The 20,926-nt window shown below is 50.5% G+C and overlaps 1 protein-coding gene and 1 non-coding gene across 4 annotated transcripts in view; one reads left to right on the forward strand and one right to left on the reverse strand.

Annotated features, from left to right (window-relative positions):
- The first annotated feature begins 7,784 nt into the window (after positions 1-7,784).
- The window catches only part of Pebp4 (phosphatidylethanolamine binding protein 4), a 187,429-nt gene continuing 174,287 nt past the window's right edge, over positions 7,785-20,926 (forward strand). The window contains exons 1-3 of one of the 3 annotated variants that reach the window (XM_026397506.2): positions 7,785-7,827; positions 10,343-10,484; positions 16,717-16,843. In XM_026397506.2, coding sequence (XP_026253291.1) covers positions 7,800-7,827; positions 10,343-10,484; positions 16,717-16,843 — 297 coding nt within the window. In that variant the 5' untranslated portion in view covers positions 7,785-7,799. Of the gene's footprint in view, positions 7,828-8,297; positions 8,387-9,876; positions 10,050-10,342; positions 10,485-16,716; positions 16,844-20,926 lie in introns of those variants that run through there. The other 2 variants (XM_026397508.2, XM_026397507.2) reach the window with 2 other exon arrangements.
- On the reverse strand, positions 14,226-14,291 carry Trnav-cac (transfer RNA valine (anticodon CAC)). The gene has a single exon. It is a non-coding gene; the product is annotated as a tRNA-Val (tRNA).

The following is a 20,926-nucleotide window of genomic DNA, read 5'->3' on the forward strand; positions in this document are numbered from 1 at the left end:
TGGGATGGCCCCACTCCGTCCCCCGGTTGGGACCTCTGAGGAAGGTTGCCGGTCCCTCCTCACCTCTCTGCTGTCTGTGACCATCTGCCTTTTGTGCTCAGATGCTGGATGTCTTTTCCTGGGCATCTGTCTACAGCTTTCCTGTGGCACATCTCCAGTGTCCCTGTGCCTGCCCACCGTGAGCTTCAAGAGCAGGAGGAACAGGAAGAGAACTGTGTCTGCCATTTCCACCCAGAATCCTTGGAAGGAAGGAGGCTGGAAAGCTCTGCTGTCCTCTCCCTATTCTCTTGCACCCTCCGTATTAACCCCTCTGTGGAACTTCCCTGGAACTCCCTCTAACTGCCTCCCCAACAGCCAACGGCTGTCCCCTCTCCTGGGCTCCAGGAACTTGTCAGACTCTCAACACCAGCAGACCTTGCCTGCCTGAAGGGCCACGCTGTGGGCATCCTGGAGGGAACTTCCTTCCCACCTTCTCCAGCCCACAAGCCTTGTTACCTTCCCACAGCCGCCACCCAAGGGCTCCCGCTCTGCTCTGGGTAAGTGACGCAGGCTCTTCCTGTTGATGTGAAGCAGGGGTTTTCTATAAACCGAGAGAGAGACAGACAGACAGACAGACAGACACGAGAGCTTGACCTAGTGTTAAGAGTGATATTTCCTATTTCCTCACTCTGCATGATTGGAGGATTTTATTAGGGGCATTTCTAAGTGCTCTTCTCTGAGCATCAAATGTTTCTCGAACTCTGCCCAGAAAGTGCACTTGGGTACATTTCTACTGCTGGAGTTGTGGCTGGATTGAGCAGTACAGACTTCAGCCAGGCCTTGCTTCTGACAGAGTTAGCAAGGATTTTTTCCTTTATGGGGTCCTCGTTTCCTCTTCCATGAAACAGGAAGAAGAACCCCTCTTTCCTCCAACACGTGGGGAGAACAGAGACTGGATCTGACCCTGAAAGGAGGGTAAGGTTAGGTTTTAATGAAGTCTGTTTGCCTATTTTTACTTGAATTGCCTGTACTTTTGATGTCATATAAAAACCATAGAAACCATTGCCAAATCCAGTGCCGTAAATCTTTCCCCCTCAGTTTTCTCCTGAGATTTTTATGGTCTTAGCATTTAGATCTTTGATCCATTTTGCACCAGTTTTTATATACAATACATGGTGAGTCCAACTTCATTTTTCTGCGTGTGTCTGTAGAGAGCAGGGACAGAGAATGGGAGAGCAGTATCTGAGACTGGGGTCTCTGATGACCTCATGGCTATGGCACACTTGGTGCCTGGGAAAGTTTCTGTGCAAAAGTGTAGGATAGCTAGCTGCTCTGGCAATTCCCTGCATGAGAGGCTCTGTGCTAGAATCTTATCAGCTTTGACCTTGATCTCAGGCACACAGCTCCTGGGAACAGAGGAACTTTCTTGCTAGACAACCACAATGTTTCACCCGCTCTGCTGCTCCTGAACAATGGACTTTCTTGAAAGCTACACAAAGCTCCTGACATTGCATATTGCAACTGTAGAATGCCACTATGAGAAAGCTGCATAATGTTGCTAACCTTGTAACTTTCCTGAATACAAAGAATAATGCATAATGCTTGCATAGTCTTTAACTTGATAATGAGACACATAAATAAAGATCGCTGGCGTAATTCTTTAGACGTGCTTCTCCATCAGAGAGCAGCACTCTACCTGACCCGAGCTGAATCTTCAAAAGCATCTATACGTGTGTGAGTCTATTTTTCTTATCCCTCTTTGCCCCTCGCCAGAACCTGCTAGTTTGGCCGCACTGGTTGTGACATGTGTCTACCCAGGTGTCTCCGCACCATTTGTTGATGTGACTGTCCTTTTCCCAGTCATCATTTGATGGTTATACAGATAAGAGTTTATTTCTGGGCTCTCTATTCTATTCCAGTGAGTTATTTATGCATCTTTACAACAGCATCACATCATTCTGTTTGTTTGTTTTGTGATTCTAGGGATTGAACCCAGGACCTCACACATGTTAGGCAAGTTCTCTACCACTGAGCTACATCTCCAGCCCCTTTTACTTTGAGACAGGGTCTTACTAAGTTGCCCAAACTGGCCTTTAACTTGTGATCCTCCTGCCTCAGCCTCCTGAATAGCTGGGATTATAACTGAATACCCCAGTGCGTGGCCACCTCATTGTTTTAACATTGTAGCTTTTTAAGTCTTGTCATCAAGAAGTTTTAGTTTTCCAACTATGTGCTTTTTTTCAAGTTTGTTTGGCTAATTGGAGTCTCTTGAGCTTGCATATGAATTTTAGGATATGCAATTAACCACATCATTGGGATTTTATAGGACTTGCCTTAATGGATAGATATTGTCATCTTAACAACATTAAGTCTTCCAATTTGGATTTCTTTCTGTGTAGCTCCTTCACATCTTTTAGCAAGATTTTGTAGTTTTCAGTGTACACGTCTTTTTGCCTCCTAATTAAATTTATTCCTACTTGTTCTTTTTGATGCCATTGAAGAGTTGTTTTCCTAATCTCTTATTTGAATTCTTTGTTGTTAAGAGGACAGAAATGCATTTGATATTTGTTGATTCCATATCCTGCAACTTTGCTGAATTTGCTTATTAGCTCTCACAGTTTTTCTTTTCTTTGAATTATTAGGGTTTTCTGTGTATGAAATCATGTCATCAGCAAATAGAAATCATGGTTCTTCCTCCTTTCTAATTTGTATGCTTTTTATTCCTTTATTTTGCATAATTGCTAGAGCTTCCGGAATATATTGAACAGAAGTGACAAATGCACATATCCTTGTGTTGTTCTTAATCTTAGGGAAAAACTTTTATACTTTTGCCTTTTATCTCCATCATTAATGGAGATATGAGGTTTTCATACATGGTCTCTCTCTCTCTCTCTCTCTCTCTCTCTCTCTTTGTACCAGGGTTTGAGCACAGAGGCACTTAACCTGAGTCACATACCTAGCCATTTTTATTTTATTTTATTTTTATTTTTATTTTGAGACAAGGTCTCTCTAAGTTGCTAAGGCTGGCCTTGAACTTGGGATCCTCCTGCCTTAGCCTCCCAAGCTGCTGGGATTGCAAGCATGCACCACTACACTTGGCTCATACACAGTCTTTAACATTTTATGAACATTTCCTTCTTTTCTTAGTTCATTGAGAGTTTTTATCATGAAAGTATGTTGAATTTTGTCAAATGCTTTTTCTGCATCAATCGAGAAGACCATGCAGAATTTTCCTTCCTTCTGCTTATGTGGTGTCTTACGTGTGTTAGTTTTTATCTGTTGGACATCTTGCATTCCAGAAGGAATCTTCTTTGGTTATGATGTCTCTTCTGTCATGTGCATTTAAGTTCTTTGCACTAGTATGTTGATGATTTTTGCATCAGTGTTCATAAGGGATATTGGTCCATAGTTTTCTTTTTTTGTGGTGTCTTTGTTTGACTCTGGTATCAGGGTAATCCTGGCCTCATTGTATGAGTTAGGAAGAATTCTCTCTACTTCAATTTTTTGGAAGGGTTGGAGAAAAACTGGTGTTAATCCTCCTTTAAATATTTAGTACACTTACCAGCAAAACTACTTGGTCCAGGACTTTTCCTATTGTTTATAGTGCTAGGGAAAGAACCCAGGACAGGTTAGGCAAGAGTCTACCCTTGAGCAATACCTCTCACCCTTTGTGAGAGGTCTTTGAATCTCAAAATAAAAAGGATCAGGAATGTAGCTCAATGGTAGAATGTCCCTGGGTTCTTTCCCCATCACTGCAGAAACCAAAAACAAACAAACAAACAAACAAACAAAAAAACCCACTCATTTTGTGGCTTAACATATGGTCTATTTTGGAGAATATTCTATATGTGTACTTTACGAACATATGTATTCTGCTTTATGGACTATTTGGTGTGTGTTTTATATATCCATTTGATTTGTAATGTTGTTCATGCCCTCTGTTTCTTTATTGCTCTTCCATTTAGTTTATATATTATTAAAACTGGAGTATTGAAATTATCAACTATTATTGTCAATTTACTATTTATTCAATTCTGTCAATGTTTGCTTCATATATATTGGATTCTGGTACTTGGTGTTTGTAAGTGTTATTTCCGTATTAGTCTGTTTTCTGTTGCTAAAACAGAACTCCTGTGGCTTGATAATTTATAAAGAAATTAGGTTTGTTTCACTCACCATTTTAGAGGTTCAAGAGCATGTTGCCAACATCTGCTCAGCTCTGGTGAGGGGCCCCTTAGATCTAAAGTAAATCTATCGTAAACAGCATATAGCTGGACCATGTTTTTTAATCCAATCTGCCAACTAACTTTTTTTTCCCTATGACTTTGGGGAAATTAAGTAATTACTTACAGGCAATCAGTTCTTTCTTTTCTTTCTTTTCATGAATGAAGATCTTCATGTTTAGTTGGTTTTTCTTTTTTCTTTTTTCCTGTGCTAGGCACTCATTTCCTTTTGTGTATGCCGTATAGATACATTTCGTGGTCACCATGTAGATTTCACATAACATTCTAAACCCATAAGAATTCAGTTTGAGTTAATACCAATTTAATTTCAATCACACATGAAGGCTCTATTCCTGTAAAGCTCTATGTTCTTCTCCATTTTATCATACGATGTCACAGTTTACCTCTTTCTGTATTGTATACCCAATGACATTGATTTATGATCATTTTAATTCATTGTCTTTAAGTCTTGTATTTAAGAAGTGGAGTTACAAACCAAAATTATAATAAAAACTCGCTTTTATGTCTGCCTATGGGTCGACCCCAATGAAGGACTTTTTATCTTCAACTAATTTCAAGTTACTCTCTGAAGGACTTCTGTTGGCATTCCTTACAGAGCAGCTCTCGTGGTGATGAATTCCCTCTTTTCTTTCTTCTTCAGTTCTGGGGATCCAACCCAGGGCCTCATCTGCACTAAGCAGGGGCTTCACCACTGAGCTACACCCTCGGCCCCTTCCCTCAGCTCTTGTTTACCTGAGAATTTAATTTCTTCCTAATTTTTGGAGGCTAGCCTTATTGGGAGTAGAATTCTTGGTCCATACTTTGTTCTTTTGTTCTTTTAGCACTTTAAATACCAATTCCTGCTGGCCTCCAAGATTTCTGCTGTACAATTGGCTGGTAATTTTTCAGCAGTTTGCTTCTGTGTCTCAGAGTAGGTCTCCTTGAGCTGATCCTACTCGGGATCTTCTGAACTCCTTGGATTTTTAGATTCATGTCTTCAAGTTTGGGAAGTTGTGGCCATTTGTCTTCAAATAATCTCTCTGTTTTTTCTCCTCCTTTGTCTTAACGTCTGTAAATGTTGGTCTGCTTGATGGGACCCCAGAAATCCTGAGGCTCTCTTCACTGTTCTTCATTCTTTTTTTTTCCTTTTGGTCCTCAGAATTGATGATTTAAAATGTTGTCACCAATTCTTTCTTCTACCTGCTGAAATCGGCTCTCAAATCCTTGAGCTGAATCTATCACGTCCATTATTGTATTTTTCAGCTCCAGAATTTCCCCTTGGTTCCTGTTTGTGATTTCTATCTCTTTGTTGACATTCTAATATTGTTATGTGGCATTTCCTGGATTTCATTTCATTTTCTGTGTTTTCCTTTAGGTTTTTGAGCATACTGTCGTTTTAAAGCTCTTAGTGTACCAAGTCTGATATCTGGGCCTACCTAGGGGATGATTTCCATCAATTAATTTTATCTCTTTGAACCGAGTGTTTTGCCATTTGGTTTTCTGTTTTTAGTTTTTAAATTAAAAAAAATATATATATTTCTTGTTGGTGATTTTGTTGTTATTGGATACTGGGCATTCGAGGGGAGACATGGCCCCTTCTCCCCATGATGGCTGGCAGTTTGTAGGGGCCTTCCTCAGTTCTCTGGTCTCCGTCTGAGCCTAGGGATTGGTGGACATGGAAGCTCTCTGGCCTTTTTCAATTTTATTTTGAGATAGAGTCTTTCTAGATCACTGAGGCTGGCCTCGAATTTGCCCTCATCCTGCTTTGGCCTCCCAGACAGGTGGGATCACAGGCACGTACCGCTATGCCTGGCTTATTTCACCAGTGCAAAAGTGTACACATCAGTTGTTTTCAGATTATGTGCAACTAATCACACAATTTTAGAACATGTTCATTGCCTCCAAAGAAAACCCCATACCTTTTAGCCATCATCCCCAAACCTCTCATCATCTCCTGCCCCCACCCAAAGCTTTAGCAGCTGCTGGTCTGTTTTCTAACTCTACATATTTGCCCATTTTGGACATTTCAGGGCAGCAGGATCATATCTAGGGAGTCTTCCCTTCACCCTCGCTTACCCCACCCCCTTACCCTGGCTGTAGAAGGCACAGGACATCAAGAGGAGCAGGAGCAGGCAGACCCCTGGACAGGTCCCAAGCTGGCGTTGTACCCTGTGGCTGCAATGTCAGGACTAGGGGAAGGACCCGAAGCTATTGGCCATAAAACAAAGTGTCCCAGGACTCAGGCACCAGATGGGAGGTAGTCAGAATGAGCAAGGAAAGAAAGGAAGTGTTCAAGGACCAGAGCGAAGGTGGGAGTAGCCGGAGAGCAGGAGTGAGAGGGGGTTGCCATCAGAGGGCACGGATGCTGGGATTTCAGAGCTGAGTCAGTTCATAGTGATGACTGTGTCCAAAAAGAGCGTCCATAGGGAAGGACATCAGAGGGGAGGGGAGGGCGGAGTTGGATGAGGCCAACTCACAGAGGCAGGAGATAGATCAGGTAGGGGCAGTAACTGCTAATGACTACAGGACTTCTTTGGGGTGATGGAAATGTTCCGTAGTTAGTGGGGATGGCTGCCCAATTCTGTTAATACACTAAAGCCCTCTGAATTGGACATGTTCAGAGAGACTTTTATGGGTGTGATTTTTATCCTGATTGATAGTTTTATTAAAAATGAAAGAAAGGCCCGGCACAGTGGCGCAAGCCTGTAATCCCAGTGACTCAGGCGGCTGAGGCAGGAGGATCGCAAGTTCAAAGCCAGTTTCAGAATGTAGCAACGTGCTAAGAAACTCAGTGAGATCCTGTCTCTAATAAAATACAAAATAGGGCTGGGGATGTGGCTCAGTGGTTGAGTGCCCCTGAGTTCAATTCCCAGTAACCCCCCACTCCCCCCAAAAAATGAAAGAAAAAATACTAAGGGGGAACTAGTTCACTACAGTTCAGGTATGATGGCAAAACCAGACCTGGTTGTGAAGTGAAATTACAAAAATGTCATGGTAAGAAACCAAAGCCCGGGAAGGGATCAGTTCTCCCCTTTCACAGCCTTTCTCCAGGGAGCCTGACTGACCATGGGTCTGTAGATAACTTCCCCTGGGAGTCCTACTCTCCCCTTTGAAACGTAAATGCACCTGTCAGAGGAGCCAGTTCTTCCCCTTATCACACTCTTCTTCTGTAAACATGCTTCTGTCCAGAGAAACCCCCGAGCACAACCTTGTATCAGGCAGACTAGAAAATTTATGACACCAAATAGCCTGTCAATGTCTGAGAAACTGGATGGAGCTCAGGATTTGGAGTTTCGTTTTCCTCTGGGTCCGCCAGTGTTAAATCAAGTTCCGAGTTCTCCTCCTCTCTGAGTGCTGCTCTCTGCTCGGCAGCCAGTCGGTTTCCTGCAGCTCAGGGAGCCCAGAGGGCATAGCGGAAAGGTTAGGGAGGAAAGAGGGAAAGTGAGTCTGGGCAGGGAGAGGAGGTGAGCTGGGCCGGGGTGGGAGGGGTCAGGCTCAGCAGGACAGGAGGGATGAGGTGGGGTTCCAGAGCATAATCCAACAGGTCCCAGTGGTGGGAGGGACCATGGCAGCTCAGGAAGTCTACCTGGCCCAGAGATGGTGCCTGGAGGCGGCCCCAGTCCAGGTGACTGAAGAGGGGGGCGGGGCACTCAGGGAGCCAACCCTGGGAGATTCCAGGAGCCAGGCAGGAGTCTCCTCTGCTGCTGGGGACAGGGAGCTGGACTCCCCAGGCTTGAACCTGGCCCCCAGATCTTGCACTTCAAGTAGGAAGCCCCGTCCTGTGAATCCCCCAGGGAAAGATCGGGTTTGAAAAAGCCCAGAACCACCGCCTCCTGTCAGATTCTCTGTAGGAAAACAAGCCAGAGAAGGTTAGATAAATAAGCAAAGGGATCCAGGGCCGGGGGCCAGGCTGAGTGACTAGCTTCCCACCGATGTTGCTGGAGAGCTGTGAGCTGTTAAGTGAAAATAAGGACTATCAGAAACAGAAATAGCAAGCTGGTCATGCGCTGAGACACGTGTTTTGCTGAGCATCTGTACACTCGAGGCGTGGAGCATGGAATGCTAGACAGACTTGGCACTGCCCCCAGAGGCTGCTCGGCTGAGGTCTGCGTGGGGGTGGGGCTACCACTAAGCAAATAAGTACCGAGAACTTCATCGCTTATTGGAAACGTAGGAAGGATAAGGTAAGGAGAGGGGAGCTCTGGTTGTGTCTCACAGGAATGTCATCGAGCCTGGGGTCAGAGCAAGTTTCACTGAGGAAATGACCCCAGAGGGGATGGGCTGTGGGGGATGGTGCCTACAAAGGCCCTGGCACAAGGAGGAGCTCCAAGGACCAGCTGGAGTTAACCTGCCAGAGGGGGAAGGTCGAGACGGCTAGAGAGGCAGGAAGAGCCAGACTGTGCAGGGCATTGTGGGCCACTTGGAGGATTCTGAGCCTTATCCCATGGGAAAGGAAAGCAGGAAACTTAGGGTGTAAGTGGGAGGACCTTGAAGCAGCAGCAGGGGACAGTGGAGCAGAGCAGTTAAGAGCATGAACTCTGGAGTCAGATGCCTAGGTTCAAATCCCAGGTCTGCCACCTATAGTCTGTGCAACCAAAGTTAGGTAAACTAACCTCTCTGTGCCTCGGTCTCCTGCCTTATAAAATAGGGTGGCTATGTATCATACCTACTTTATAGGGTTATAGCATGAAGATTGAATGATTAAAGTGTCTGGCACACAGAGTGAGGAGGAATCACTGTCATAAGTGGGCTTGACAGGAGCGACCCTGGCTGGGGATGCTCCCTCATCTCCAGGCAGACATTCTGTCCGGGCTAAGAGCTATTGGCACCCAGGAGAGTTCTAGCTTCTGTAGTGGCTGCCACTTTGAAGACCAGGGTCTCTTGGCCTTGGTGACCATTCTTCTTGCATTGTCCTCTGGTTCTGACCATCCTGTGAGCTGCAGGAGGCTGGGGACGTCACTCAGCACACACCCTCCAGCTCAGCAGGTGACCAGGTGAACGGGTGGCTGACTGGCTGGGTCTGTGACACACCTGGACTCGATGAGGGGGCTTCTGTTGGACCCTTTCCACCGGGGGGAGTCAGCTCCCCGCAGCTGTAGGAGCCTGGGGATGGAGGACCGCGTTTACTCTGCAGCCCCAAAGGCGGGCTCTTTGCTGGAGGTTGGGATCCTGGAAGCAGGAACTGAACCAGGAGGCAGGAAGCAGTCGCTCTAGAGCCTGAGCGGCATGCCCTCGAGCGATGATCTCATGTTCTTACCAAAGCTCCTGATGATGGGGCCATTTCTTTCACTTGCTCTGAAAGGGATGAGTGGTAGCTCCCGGCTGGGCTGGCGGAGCACCATCCTGCCACGGGAAGGGCTGCTGGGGAGAACTGGGCTCTGGCCCCACAGGCTCCCCCCCAGCCCCACCCAGCCCTGCTGTGGCCTGTTCCTGAGAGGAGGCAGGGTCGCCCGGGAGCCCCTTCTCCCCACACGGTGCTGGGGAGGTGCTGCCTGAGCCCAGCCTCCTCTAGAGACTATTATTTTGGGAGAGTGCTGAGCTCAGCACAGCTGCAAGTGCAGCCAGACACAGGCACCCTCTGTCCCCAGCTGGCCTTTCGGAGCTGGCCTGGGGTGAGAAGCCCTCCCCCTCCCGGTGCAGCAGCCCCTCCTACACAGGGTCACCCTGTCCAACCGTGTCCACCTTCAGATGGCCCAGAGGCTCTTCAGGTGGTGGAGGAACCGAGGGACAGGCAAAGCAGCGTGGTCTGTGGGGACGCAGCCCAGCCAAGCCACAGTCCCTGCCCCCAGCCCCAAGCCTGAGCTGCCAGCCCCCAGGGCCCAGGCCAGAGCCGAACCTGGGGACTCTGTAAGCACTCCTCACAGTGGGCTCTCTGGCCTGGTAGCCAGGACGAGAGTGACAACAAAGCCAGCCCTGCCAGGGGCGGAACCTTGGTCAGGACTGCAAACAGCCCAGCTTGGGGCAGGGCCAGGTCCTCCCAAGGTGCTGTCCATCCGGGTGGAGGATTAGCAGCTGGGGCCCAGCCAGTGTGGGTGGGGCTGTTCCCAGAGCTCTGCCCTGCAGGTGGCCCTGGGGTGGGGGCCGTGGGAACAGAGCCCCTGCAGAGGGTCCTGCTGCTCTAGTGGCTCTTTGTGTTCCAGGTGCCCCACGTTGGACCATGAAGCTGGCCACAGCAGCCCTGTTGCTGGGTCTCGTCGTGATGGTGGCGGCTAGAGAGGAGGAGGAAGAAAACGACCCGTGTGTGTACGAGAACCTGCCCTACGAGGACACCGGCCTGTGCAAGTAAGCGGCGGGCGGCGGGGCCAGGCCACCAGGACAGGGCAGCACTGAGTCCAGGCTCTGTCCTCCCTTCCAGAGGACTGGAAGTGCCGCTGTTCCCTCAGGGGCCTTGGCAGCTGGCCTCACCCTCCCCTGGAATCAGAAGGGCTTTGTGGGTCCCGTGGGGTGTCTGGGCCTTATCCCAGGAGAAGAGTCACACAGGGAACACGGGAGCCTCAGGAGAGGACCACAGAGCAGTGACAGGGGACAGTGCCTCAGAGAAAGGCCCCCTCCTTGCAGCCCAGAGGGTCCCTCCCAGGCGCCACTCCCGGCCAAGTGGGCACGTTGAGGGAAAATGGCATCAGGCAGAAGGCATGTGATCGGCCCCCAGCGAGAGATGTTTTCTGTAACGGGCCACAGGTGTGTTTGGCCAGGGACCCCGCTTTGGGGCGTGGGACCCCAGATGGAGCTTCGGCCCTTCCCAGGACATGGATTTCTCCCACTCTGGGTCTCACCGGGAGCTGCAGCTCAGCCCTCCTTACTGGATCTGTGATGAGAAAAGTGAATGTCTATTTCCCCACACTCCTGGGTCCCCCTGGGGGCTCCCCGGGGCCATTTTGATGCCATGCCCTGTGGGGTCTGGTGGCTGAGGAAGGCACCCACCCAGGAATGGGGAGGGGGAGAGAGCACTGTGATTCCCTACTCCTCTTTGATGCCTTTGAATTTTCATCACCATTTAGAACCATCTATAAATCTTCACCCTTAAAAAGTGATACAGTTGAATCCTAAAAAAGAAAAAAAAAGTATGATCACACATATTTTGGTCATCTTAGCACATTTAAAAAAACCTTCCTAAACACCACTGCATGGACTTTCTGTGGGAGAAAGGAGAGAAATGAGGCTGCCTCCCTCTCACATGGGAGCTCGAGTTCCAGTTTCTTGGGCGACCTGCAGAGTGGCCCCAGGGACAGCAGGCTTCTGTGCACACAAGGTCCAACCCCCCATCTGCTGAGGGGTCTGCTGACCAGGCAAGGCAGGACCAGGCTAGGATCATGGCCCCCTTGTTTCCCACACCCTGGAACACAAAAGAGATGGTAACATCTGCATGTCCCCTGGAGGTGGCCAGCTGGGGGTGGGCCCAGGTCCTTTGATCTTCCCTGCTCCCTGATGACCCGTTTGCCTGCTACACCATGAGGCACCTGCTATGTCAGACAGACACTGTGCCAGCTCGTGGGCTCCTGGACGTGCTTGACTGTCTCAGTTAACATACACGGGAGGAGTCACCCTCCCCACTTTGCAGAAAGAAGCAGGGACAGAGGAATCCGTATGCAGCTTGGGAGAGGCAGAGGCCCCTTCCACCCCTGACCCCTCCCTGACTCTCTGCTCCTGCTCTTCCCCCTCCTATCTCTGGTGCTCCAACTGGAATAAAGGGGGCTCATTCTCAGGGCTCTGGGAAGATGCCCACCACCCCCAGTTTGAAAACCATGGACTTAAAACACTGAGGATGAATGCTGGGAAAATTATAAGCCACCTGTGCAAAGAGGAAGCCCTGTCCTCGTCACTGCTTGGAGACGGTGATCCGTAAGAGAGGACGATGGGAATGAAGATGCTTCACGGTGGCCCCCAGGAGAGAGCAGCACCTCCCACCTGGGCCCCTGCTCAAGAGCCCTCTCAACCAGGCTTCTGACCTCGACAAGGGACCCTGCCCCTGTCACAGGTATTTGGAGCCTAACAGGGAATTCTGCAAGGCAGGACTCAGTACCTGACGGCAGTGATCTATAAAGGAGGAGGTTTATGCTGAGTGACAAGCCATGAGAAAGCACCATGAAGAGAACAGTATTTTAGGAAGAAGAGCTTGGGGACGTCAGGACCTGGACTCAGTCTCAGAATCCAAACAACCGCGGTGGCCCCACCCCACACCCAGTGGGTGGATCCCTCCCCGGCTCCCCGGCTGCTGTACCCAAAAGCCTTGGTGAACCCCACAAGTAATGGCAGCTGACGCCTAGATGTTCCCTGAAGAGCCCTGCCCCCTGGTCTCCAGGCTTGGGGGCTCTTCTTTGACGTCAGCCCGTTGTTTCCAGTTCTGACCCAGAGGCTGCACAGAACAAGTAGGTGCTTCCTGCGGGTCTTTCTCTTTGGAGCTGGACACCATGTACCCCTGTCCATCCAGCTCTTCACCCCACCTTCACTCCAGCCCTCAGTGCCTCCCAGGGGCCAAGGTTCTCAGCCTCCACTTTCAGGATGGGATAGTGGGGGATGGGCCACTGTCACATCAAGGACCATGCGTGGTGTTGGGGGCACCCACCAGAGCCCCCGCATGCCTCCGGAAGACAGCCTCATGTCCCCTGGGCCTTCTTGTCACCCTTGCCGTCCGTCCATCCGGCTGCTCTAACAACGGAGCCTTAGACTGGGAAACTGATCAACAATGGAAACTTATTGCTCACAGGCTGGAGACTGGTGAATACAAGACCAAGGCGCCAGCGGATTTGGTGACTGGAGAGGGCCATTCTCTTCCTCAAGATGGCACCTTCTTCTGTCCCCAAGTGGCATAAAGGAAGGGCAGCTTCCTTTAACTTCTTTTATAAGGACACCAATCCCTCCTCATAAGAGTGACTTGGTCACCCACTAAGGCCCCACCTCTTGTTCCTCTCACACGGGGGATTGAAGAGATGAGTCTGGGTGTGGCAGGGGACACCAGCCTTCCAACCAGGGCCCTCGTTTTGGGCAGGTGAGATTCTGAGCCCCTTCCACTGGTTCTGCTGGAAAGCCACATTTCTCCAACCCAATCCTTACCGTGACAAAGAGCTGGGAGTGCTCCTCTAGCTCACGCGGTGCCCCAGCTCGGGAAGCCACATGGTGCAGGGAAAAGTGCCCTCGATGGTTCCCCCCAAACTTAGCAGCTGTAAGTGTCTCAGCCTCCACTTCTCTGGCCGAGGCTCAGCGGGCGCCACTGGCTCAGGGTCTCTCAGGAGGCTGCAGTTCAAGCTGTCGTCTGGGATTCCGAAGTCTCATCTGAGGGACCGACTGGTGGGGTGGGACGCTCTGTCCCCCAAGCTCACTCAGCTGGTTGTACACGTTGATCCCCCGTCATGTGGCGTCCTCACAAGACCAACACCCCACTCCAGGAAGGATCAGAGAGAGAGAGAGCGAGAGCGCGAGCAAGCTTGTGAGAGAGGGATCCCAAGGAGAAGCCAGTCTACCGACATAATCTTGGAAAAGAGTGCACATCGCTTGTGCCATATTTTCTTCGTTAGACATAAGTCCACTAGGTCCAGCCCACTCTCAGGGGCAGGGACTACACAGGGTGCAAATAGCAGGACGTGGGGCCCTTGGGCCCTCCTAGAGACCACCCACCACCTTTCCCTTCCCCCCCTTGGCTCACCAACCATGTGACCCTTGTGAATTACTTCTCTTTCTATGGGCCTCGGTCTACCAGTCTGGGAGATGAGAATAATCATCATCGCTTGGAAGCGTCACTGTGTCAGGTACAATAAGCACACAAGATGCACGTGATGAAGGGGCGTGGCCCAAAAGTCCCATTCCCTTTTCTCGAGGTCCCTGATGCAGTCCTAGCTGATGGCAAAGGGAGGGCCCTATTCTCTTGGGTGCCTCTAGGCCTTGTCAAGGGGACCAGGAGAGTCCCCATATCTCAGGATGGAAATTGGAACATTTATCTGAGGTAAACCACAGGTAGCAAGGGCACCTGAGACGGTGGCCCCTTCAGGGTGGTTGCACATACTGCAGTCACTACTGCAAATGTATTTGTGGTGCTGGGGATTGAACCCAGGGCCTTGTGCATGTGAGGCAAACACTCTACCAACTGAGCTATCCCCAGCCCAATATCCCAAGCTTTTGATAAAGCGACTAAATGGCACAGAGGCCTGCCTGTGCTCCTTGGCACATCCTCCAATGTGGAACAACATGTCCTCTTCATTGCTGGTTGGCAGCACCCCCACAGATGTGATGGGCAGGGTCAGAAACACAAATCTAATTCTTGGTCACTGGGCATGGCATGTTCCCTATCCCATCAGGACACTCTCTAGCCTCAGGCCCATCATCAATTTGCTGATTTCATGTTTGTTTGTTTGTTTGTTTATGGTCTTGGGGTTCAACTCAGGGATGCTCCACCACTGAGCCTCGTCCCCAGCCCTTTCTAGTTTTCATTTTGAGACAGGGTCTCCTAAATGGCCCAAGCTAGCCTCGAATTTCAAAATCCTCCTCCCTCAGCCTCCTGAGTTGCTGGGATTACAGGCCTGCGCCCCTACTCCTGGCTACTGATTTTGTTTAACGATGTTAACACGTGCAGCAATTTTACTGGGATTAAGAGGGGAGAAGGGCTACCTCCCACTCACCTCTTCCCTGTTGGGTCAGTTTTTCCCAAGTCTGTGCTATGTGTTGATGGTCCCTCTGTCCATGGAGGGTCCCTTCCACCTGCCTCACACCTTGCTGGCTCCAGGGATCAGGAGCTGCAGCAGAAATATCCAGATGATCCCTAAAAGGCTGTAATGAAGATATGGAGAACCTATCCCCTAAGACTCCAAAAGCTGCAGACGCCATGCCATCCAAAAGGAATTGCTGCAAAGGAGCCAAGAGTCAGCCTAAATAATGAACAACCACGGCCTTGGCCCGTCGAAGCAGCCTGCATCCACACCTGCTGGGCTCAGCTGCCTCTGCCCTCCGTCACCGCTGGTCACCTCTGGATCCACTGGGAAGGTGGGAGGCAGACAGTGGAAGAGTGGGACAGGGTTCCCCACCAGGAAGCTGGCCTCGCTCTCCTCCCGGTCCCAGCCCCTGGAGCTCTTTCTCCAGGCCTGTTCCCCAAATTATATTCTGGGTGCCCCAGTGAGAGGCATCACCCCCAACAAGGCACAGTGGACAGCAGTGCCACTGTCCAGCTGGGCAGCAGCTCAGCCACACTGGGCTGCTGGAAAAGGTGGGGGACCAGGGACACCTACCTACTCTGTACCTCCCCCAAGAGGAGACCCAGGTCTTGGTGCAAAAACTAGCACAAGGGTAAGGAAGAAGGACAAGTTAAAAAAAAATGGTACCAACATTTAAAAAAAAAATATCTATTTGAAATCTGGCTTAGATTTCTGGGTTCAAGTGTAGGTGAGTCGCAAGGCCAGGCAGGAGAAGCCACAAATCAGTCACGTCTGTCCTAAGCTGCTGCTGCTCTTTGTTCTGCATCGTATTTTCTTCCTTTTGGGAAGTCAGATGCTCAGAATCTCTGAGCCATTCAGGTTCTTCTTCCCAGGAAGAAAATAAGTAGATGGTCTCTGAGTGATGGGATGTTTTATCCACTGAGAGACATTTCATTTTGAAAGTCTGGGTGATGCTTCGCCTGAAGACACGGGTTATTTAAGAAATGGTGGGAGTTTTAGACATGGGGAGTTCTTGATTGTTTAGGAGAGATGGAAGGTCTTTGTCCATGAAAGAGGCTGGGCTGAATTGCTGAACCTTTCTCTCTGAACTAAGAACATTCCTGAAGAGCAGTGCATATTGTCCTTATAAACCCAGTCCTATTTTAAATTCACTGGCCAAGTTTGCCTGAGGATGTACAGTTGGCCCTCTGTATCCATGGGTTCTGTATCCATGGATTCAGCCAACCACAGATCGAAAATATTTGGAAAAGAATTGCATCTGCACTGAACATGTGCTGATGCTTTTTTTGGTGATCATTCCCTAGACAATACAGTGTAACAACTATTTGCACAACATTTACATTGTATTAGATGTAAGTAATCTGGAGGCGACACAAAGTATGGAGGTTACATGCAAATATTACACTGTTTTAGGGTGTAAGATATTTAACATTTTACAGGTTCTGTGCATAGGTTATATGCAGATATCACACCATTTTATATAAGGGCTTGTGCATCCAAGGATTTTGGTGTCCATGGAAGGTCCTAGAATCTATCCCCAAAGGATACCAAGAGATGACTGCAGATTCTTCTTGGGGGTAGACGCTGAGGATGGTCAGTTCCTCTGAGCACTCAGCTGTGCTGGACTCTGCTGTAAATGCCAACACTATCTAACTTTTCCCACCAGCCCTGTGAGGCAGGTTCTATTAGTATCCCCTTTTACAGGTGAGGGGACTGAGGCACAAAGAGGCCAAGTGACTCTTGGGATCACTCAGCTAGTTAGTGGCAGATTTGGGATTTAAACCCACTTGATTTTACCTTCCAATAATGTTAGCCTGCAGCCTCATGGACCCCTAGGACCCTGACATGGTGTGACCACTTCCCTCTCTCCATAGGGGCCTTGATGTTTTCTACCCAGAGGTGGGAAATGTCGCCTGCATGTTTATTCCTGACTGCAACAACTTCAGGCATAAGATCACCGACTGGATGGAGCCGATCGTCAAGTTCCCCGGAGCCCTTGAAGTGAGTGAGTTGGGCTGGCTGCAGGGGGTCTGGGGGTCTTGACTTCTTCCTGAGCTCCCTCTGCTGGGGACTTGAAGCCACATGCAGAGCCATCAGGGTTGGGTCTGCTGGTACCAGAAGGCTGTTGCTATGAGGCTGTGCCTTCCCTATAGTGGCCCGGTGGCCTAGGGACAGAGTGGGGTGGGGAGGCCTGCAGACTGGACCCTTGGCAGTGCCGTGCATCTTGATGCTTGGTTGTCACAGTAGGAGACAGGCTCTTCTTGTGCCCAGTCACCTGAAGTAGAAGATGAAAGTGTTTTAGGAATTGCAAGTGATTATTTCTTATTTCTTTCCCTGGGGAGTGATCAGTCCCATCCCTTTGTGGAAGCTTCCCTGGGCTTGGAGCTCTGGTGAGCCTGGGGAAGGGCCGTGGAAGTGGGAAGTGGGGCTGTGGCTCCCAGCGGTCACGCCATGTCCCCGGGGAGGCTGCTCCGGTCTTCTGAGCAATTTCTTTCTCTCTCGACTCTGGGCTCACCTCTTGCTCTCTGCTGTTTTGCTAGTGTCAACAGGGACACAAGGACTATGATGTGGCCAGGACACAGGTCACTAACAGGATGAGACACAGGGATTGTGGCTAGGATGTGATTGTCATTTCTATGCAATGTGCTGGGAAGCACAAGGGTTGCTTCCTCTCTCCTGGTGCAGCCTGGCGGCCCCACACTCCCCTGGTCAGGCCTGACAGTGGCCAAGCCAAGCACAGCAAGGAGCAAGCTGGAGAGAGCAGCGTCACATGGTTGAGGCGTCTTTGTTTGTCCAAGTGTTTGTCACTATCAGGGAACTAGTATGTTTCACAGCTTATGTGGCTAATGTCAAGAAGCTTCGCTGATGGGTCCTGTTGGCAACTGTGACGAATGTCCTTTTTCTCTGGAAGGCTGAGCAAGCAGGCACACACATGCACACACACACCTGCACACACATCGTCCCTCCTCCCTAGAGACCCTCAACCAGGCCACACCGTGGACAACCAAGAGGAGCACAGAACAGAAGGCTGCTGTGCTTCTAGCTCCTGGGACAGGGTGGAGGGCCATCAAAGCAGGACAGGTACCCAGTTCCTTAGGGACAAGTATATGCTCTCCAATGGGACAGGACTCATGACTCTCCCATTAATTCCCTTGTCCTGGGGTTTTCACTTGCAGGGCCCCAGGAGGTCAGGCTAGATCCTTTCCCAATGATATCCCAGGAGGACAATCTCCCATGCTCCAGTCCCTGAGCGGCTGTTGCCCAATATGTCCACTAGATGGCAGTGTAGACTTTTCTAGCTCCTGGAGTCCCTCCTGGGAGGGATTTGAAGACCGCTGGGGAAGTCCTGGGTTTGGGGTTTTGAGGATGGGATTGTCCCGAGGTATGGACACAACAGAGAAGATACTGCATCTGTCACACCCTGAAATGAAATCTTTCACTGTCAAAAAACCCATCCTGTCTCAGCCCAGGGCTAGGTGGGGCAGAAAACTGGTCTAGAGTTATGGAAGACAGAGGGCTGTGTCAGAGAGAGCCCAGGAGAATCAAGACTTTGTGAAGGAAGGTTTGGTTGAAGCCGTGGGCAGACAGAAAAAGTAGTATCCTACTCCCACAGCACTATGGTTTACAGAAACGTAACAGACCAGGAGAAGGCAAAGTCGATGACCAAAAGCTGCCCTCCATAGAGTGCTATTTAGACTGGTTGTTATTCATGTTGTCATTTCACTCAATTCTCTTATCAAGTCTGCAAGCTAAGTATTTCTTTAGTAAAGATTGTTAGTGGCAAGTGACAAAAAGCCAACTCAAACCGGCTGAAGTCAAAAGAAAGGGGAGAATTTGCTAATAAAAAACTAAACAAACAAAAAAACCCTCCAGACATAACTTCAGGTCTGGTTGGAGCTAGGTGCTCTAACTATGTCACAGGGCTCTTTCCATCCATCTCTTGACTCTGCTTTTCTCTCTGCTATTTTTACTTATAAATAGACTCTTTCCTGCGATGACAAAAATGGCCCCAACAGCCTCAGGCTTAAGTTTGACCAGTTTATCAATCCCAGTGGGAAAAGATGGATTCTTTCCAACCATTGAAAGTCCCAGGATCTGTCCTGCTTGGATCACATGCCCACCCCTAAACCAAATGGTGACTCTGGGCAGCCCCAGGAGAGTAGAGCAGAAGAGGGCCATTCTGCCGCAGGAGCACCAGGTGCTGCCTGTGCGAAGGGTCAGGCGGGGAAGCAGCAGTTCCGGTGGAAGTAAGGGGCCTGCCGGGGCAGTGCTGGACAGCGGCCTGCCCAGCTCCAGAGCCCACGGGCCTGAGTATGGACCCTGCAAGGTCCGCTGAAGCCCAGCAGAGCTGGCAGAGCTGGGGGCTTGCTGGAGGGAAGCCTCCCCTAGTCAGTGTGGGAGGGGGATGGAGGACAGTCGCTGCTAAGGAACCTGGGGCTGGAGCTTCCTCAAGGGCTCCAGGGGACAAACCTGCCCTTAGAGAGGACGCAGGTGCACCCTGGGAACAGGGTCCCTCAAAAATGGGACAGGAGAGGGGAGGAACCCCAGTCCTCCAGAGAAGGAGGAAGCCATTTCCTCAGGGCCCTGGCCTGAGGGAGGAAGGCAAGAGTGGGTGACTGGCTAAACGGGTCAGCGCCTTGTTTCCAAGGTGATTAAAACAGCGCCACCAAGGCCTCAACTGCCAGCGGACAGGCCGAGGGTGCACCTCAAGCAAGGCCCGAGGCCCTGGCAGGAGGGGTGCAGTGGGCGTGGGTCAGCCTCCATGCCCTGGCCCAGGCTGCTCACCCACATGTGGGCCCTTCTCCCATCCCGAATCCTCCTCCTCCTCCTCCAGGACCCCTTTGCTGACTGCCCCTCTCTGGGCCTGGCCCCCACCCCTGGCTGATGGCTTCTGGCTAAGACTCTTCAGTGTCTCCTGCCCACTAAACAGGGTGTTGGCTTTTTTCTGCCTGCCCATTCATGTCCTGCCATTGCCCATTCGTGTCCCTCACAGCTGCAACCACTTTGTAAACACTAGGAGATCCAGGAGGCCACGTGCGGCATTTCCTGGAATCACCCACAGCTCCTGCCAGCATCGCAGGTCCCATGCTGGGCCACAGGGCGAGTGAGTGCACCGATGAGTGAATGGATGGTGGGAAGAATGGACAAGTGAGTGGCAGGTAGAAGGACCCCTCCCAGAGTGCAAGCCCCAGCTGGGTAAGCCCCAGGGTTTGTTGTTTGAGCTTCCAGGAGTCCTGGGCATGTGCAGGAAAGCTGCTGAGCCCAGTGGACCACAGACAGCAGCAAAGAGGTGGAGCTGGGGTTGGAAAGGAGAACCAGGGAGGGAAAGAGAGGAGGGGGGGGGGGTGGTGTTGGGAGCAGAGCCCGCAAAGTCATGCTTCTTGAGCACCGTGGCTGGGAGCTGAGAGCTGCGGAAGTAAGTGGAAGCTTTTCTCCTCCTGAGCGCTGACAAACATTAAGAGGCCAACATTTTAAATGCATCCCGTCCTTAAAGCCAATGAAAACTGAAAGGACCCTGCGAAGTGTCTTGACTGGGGCTTATTCTTCACCTTAAATCTAACCAGCTGGAATCCTTTTGAAGGGAAGAAATTGCCGTTAAGTGGGGAACGTGCACGCATTAGAGGGAAGGAACAAAAGCCACAGCGCTCTGTCCTGCTGTCCTTCAAGTTTCTAATCAGGCGCCAGAAAGCAGGTGTCCCTGCGCGTCCCAGGCTGGGCAAGTGCATCTCCCGCCCCGGCTGCAGCTGAGCGTGTTGCTGCCCCCTAGCGGCGATACAAATTTCAACACCAAATCGGGAGCAGAGGAGGCGCCCAGGTCCTCCGCTGGGCAAGCGCTGGGCAAGCGCTCTACCAGTGAGCTACAGGGTTTCACTAAGTTGCCCAGGCTGCCCTGAGTATGTGATCCCCCTGCCTCCTCTTGAGTAGCTGGTATTACAGGGTGCACGCCAGCCACCTCTTAAACACCAATTTTTAGAGGCTGGAGATATGGAGCCCTGCCTACAGGGTGGGGAGTCACAGGCTCCTCTCTGCAGCAGACCCCAAGCTCACCAGACAAGCAGGAAAGTGAGGGCTGCTGCTGCTGCT

Source organism: Urocitellus parryii, chromosome 14 (assembly GCF_045843805.1).
Source record: "Urocitellus parryii isolate mUroPar1 chromosome 14, mUroPar1.hap1, whole genome shotgun sequence".
Lineage (NCBI taxonomy): Eukaryota > Metazoa > Chordata > Mammalia > Rodentia > Sciuridae > Urocitellus > Urocitellus parryii.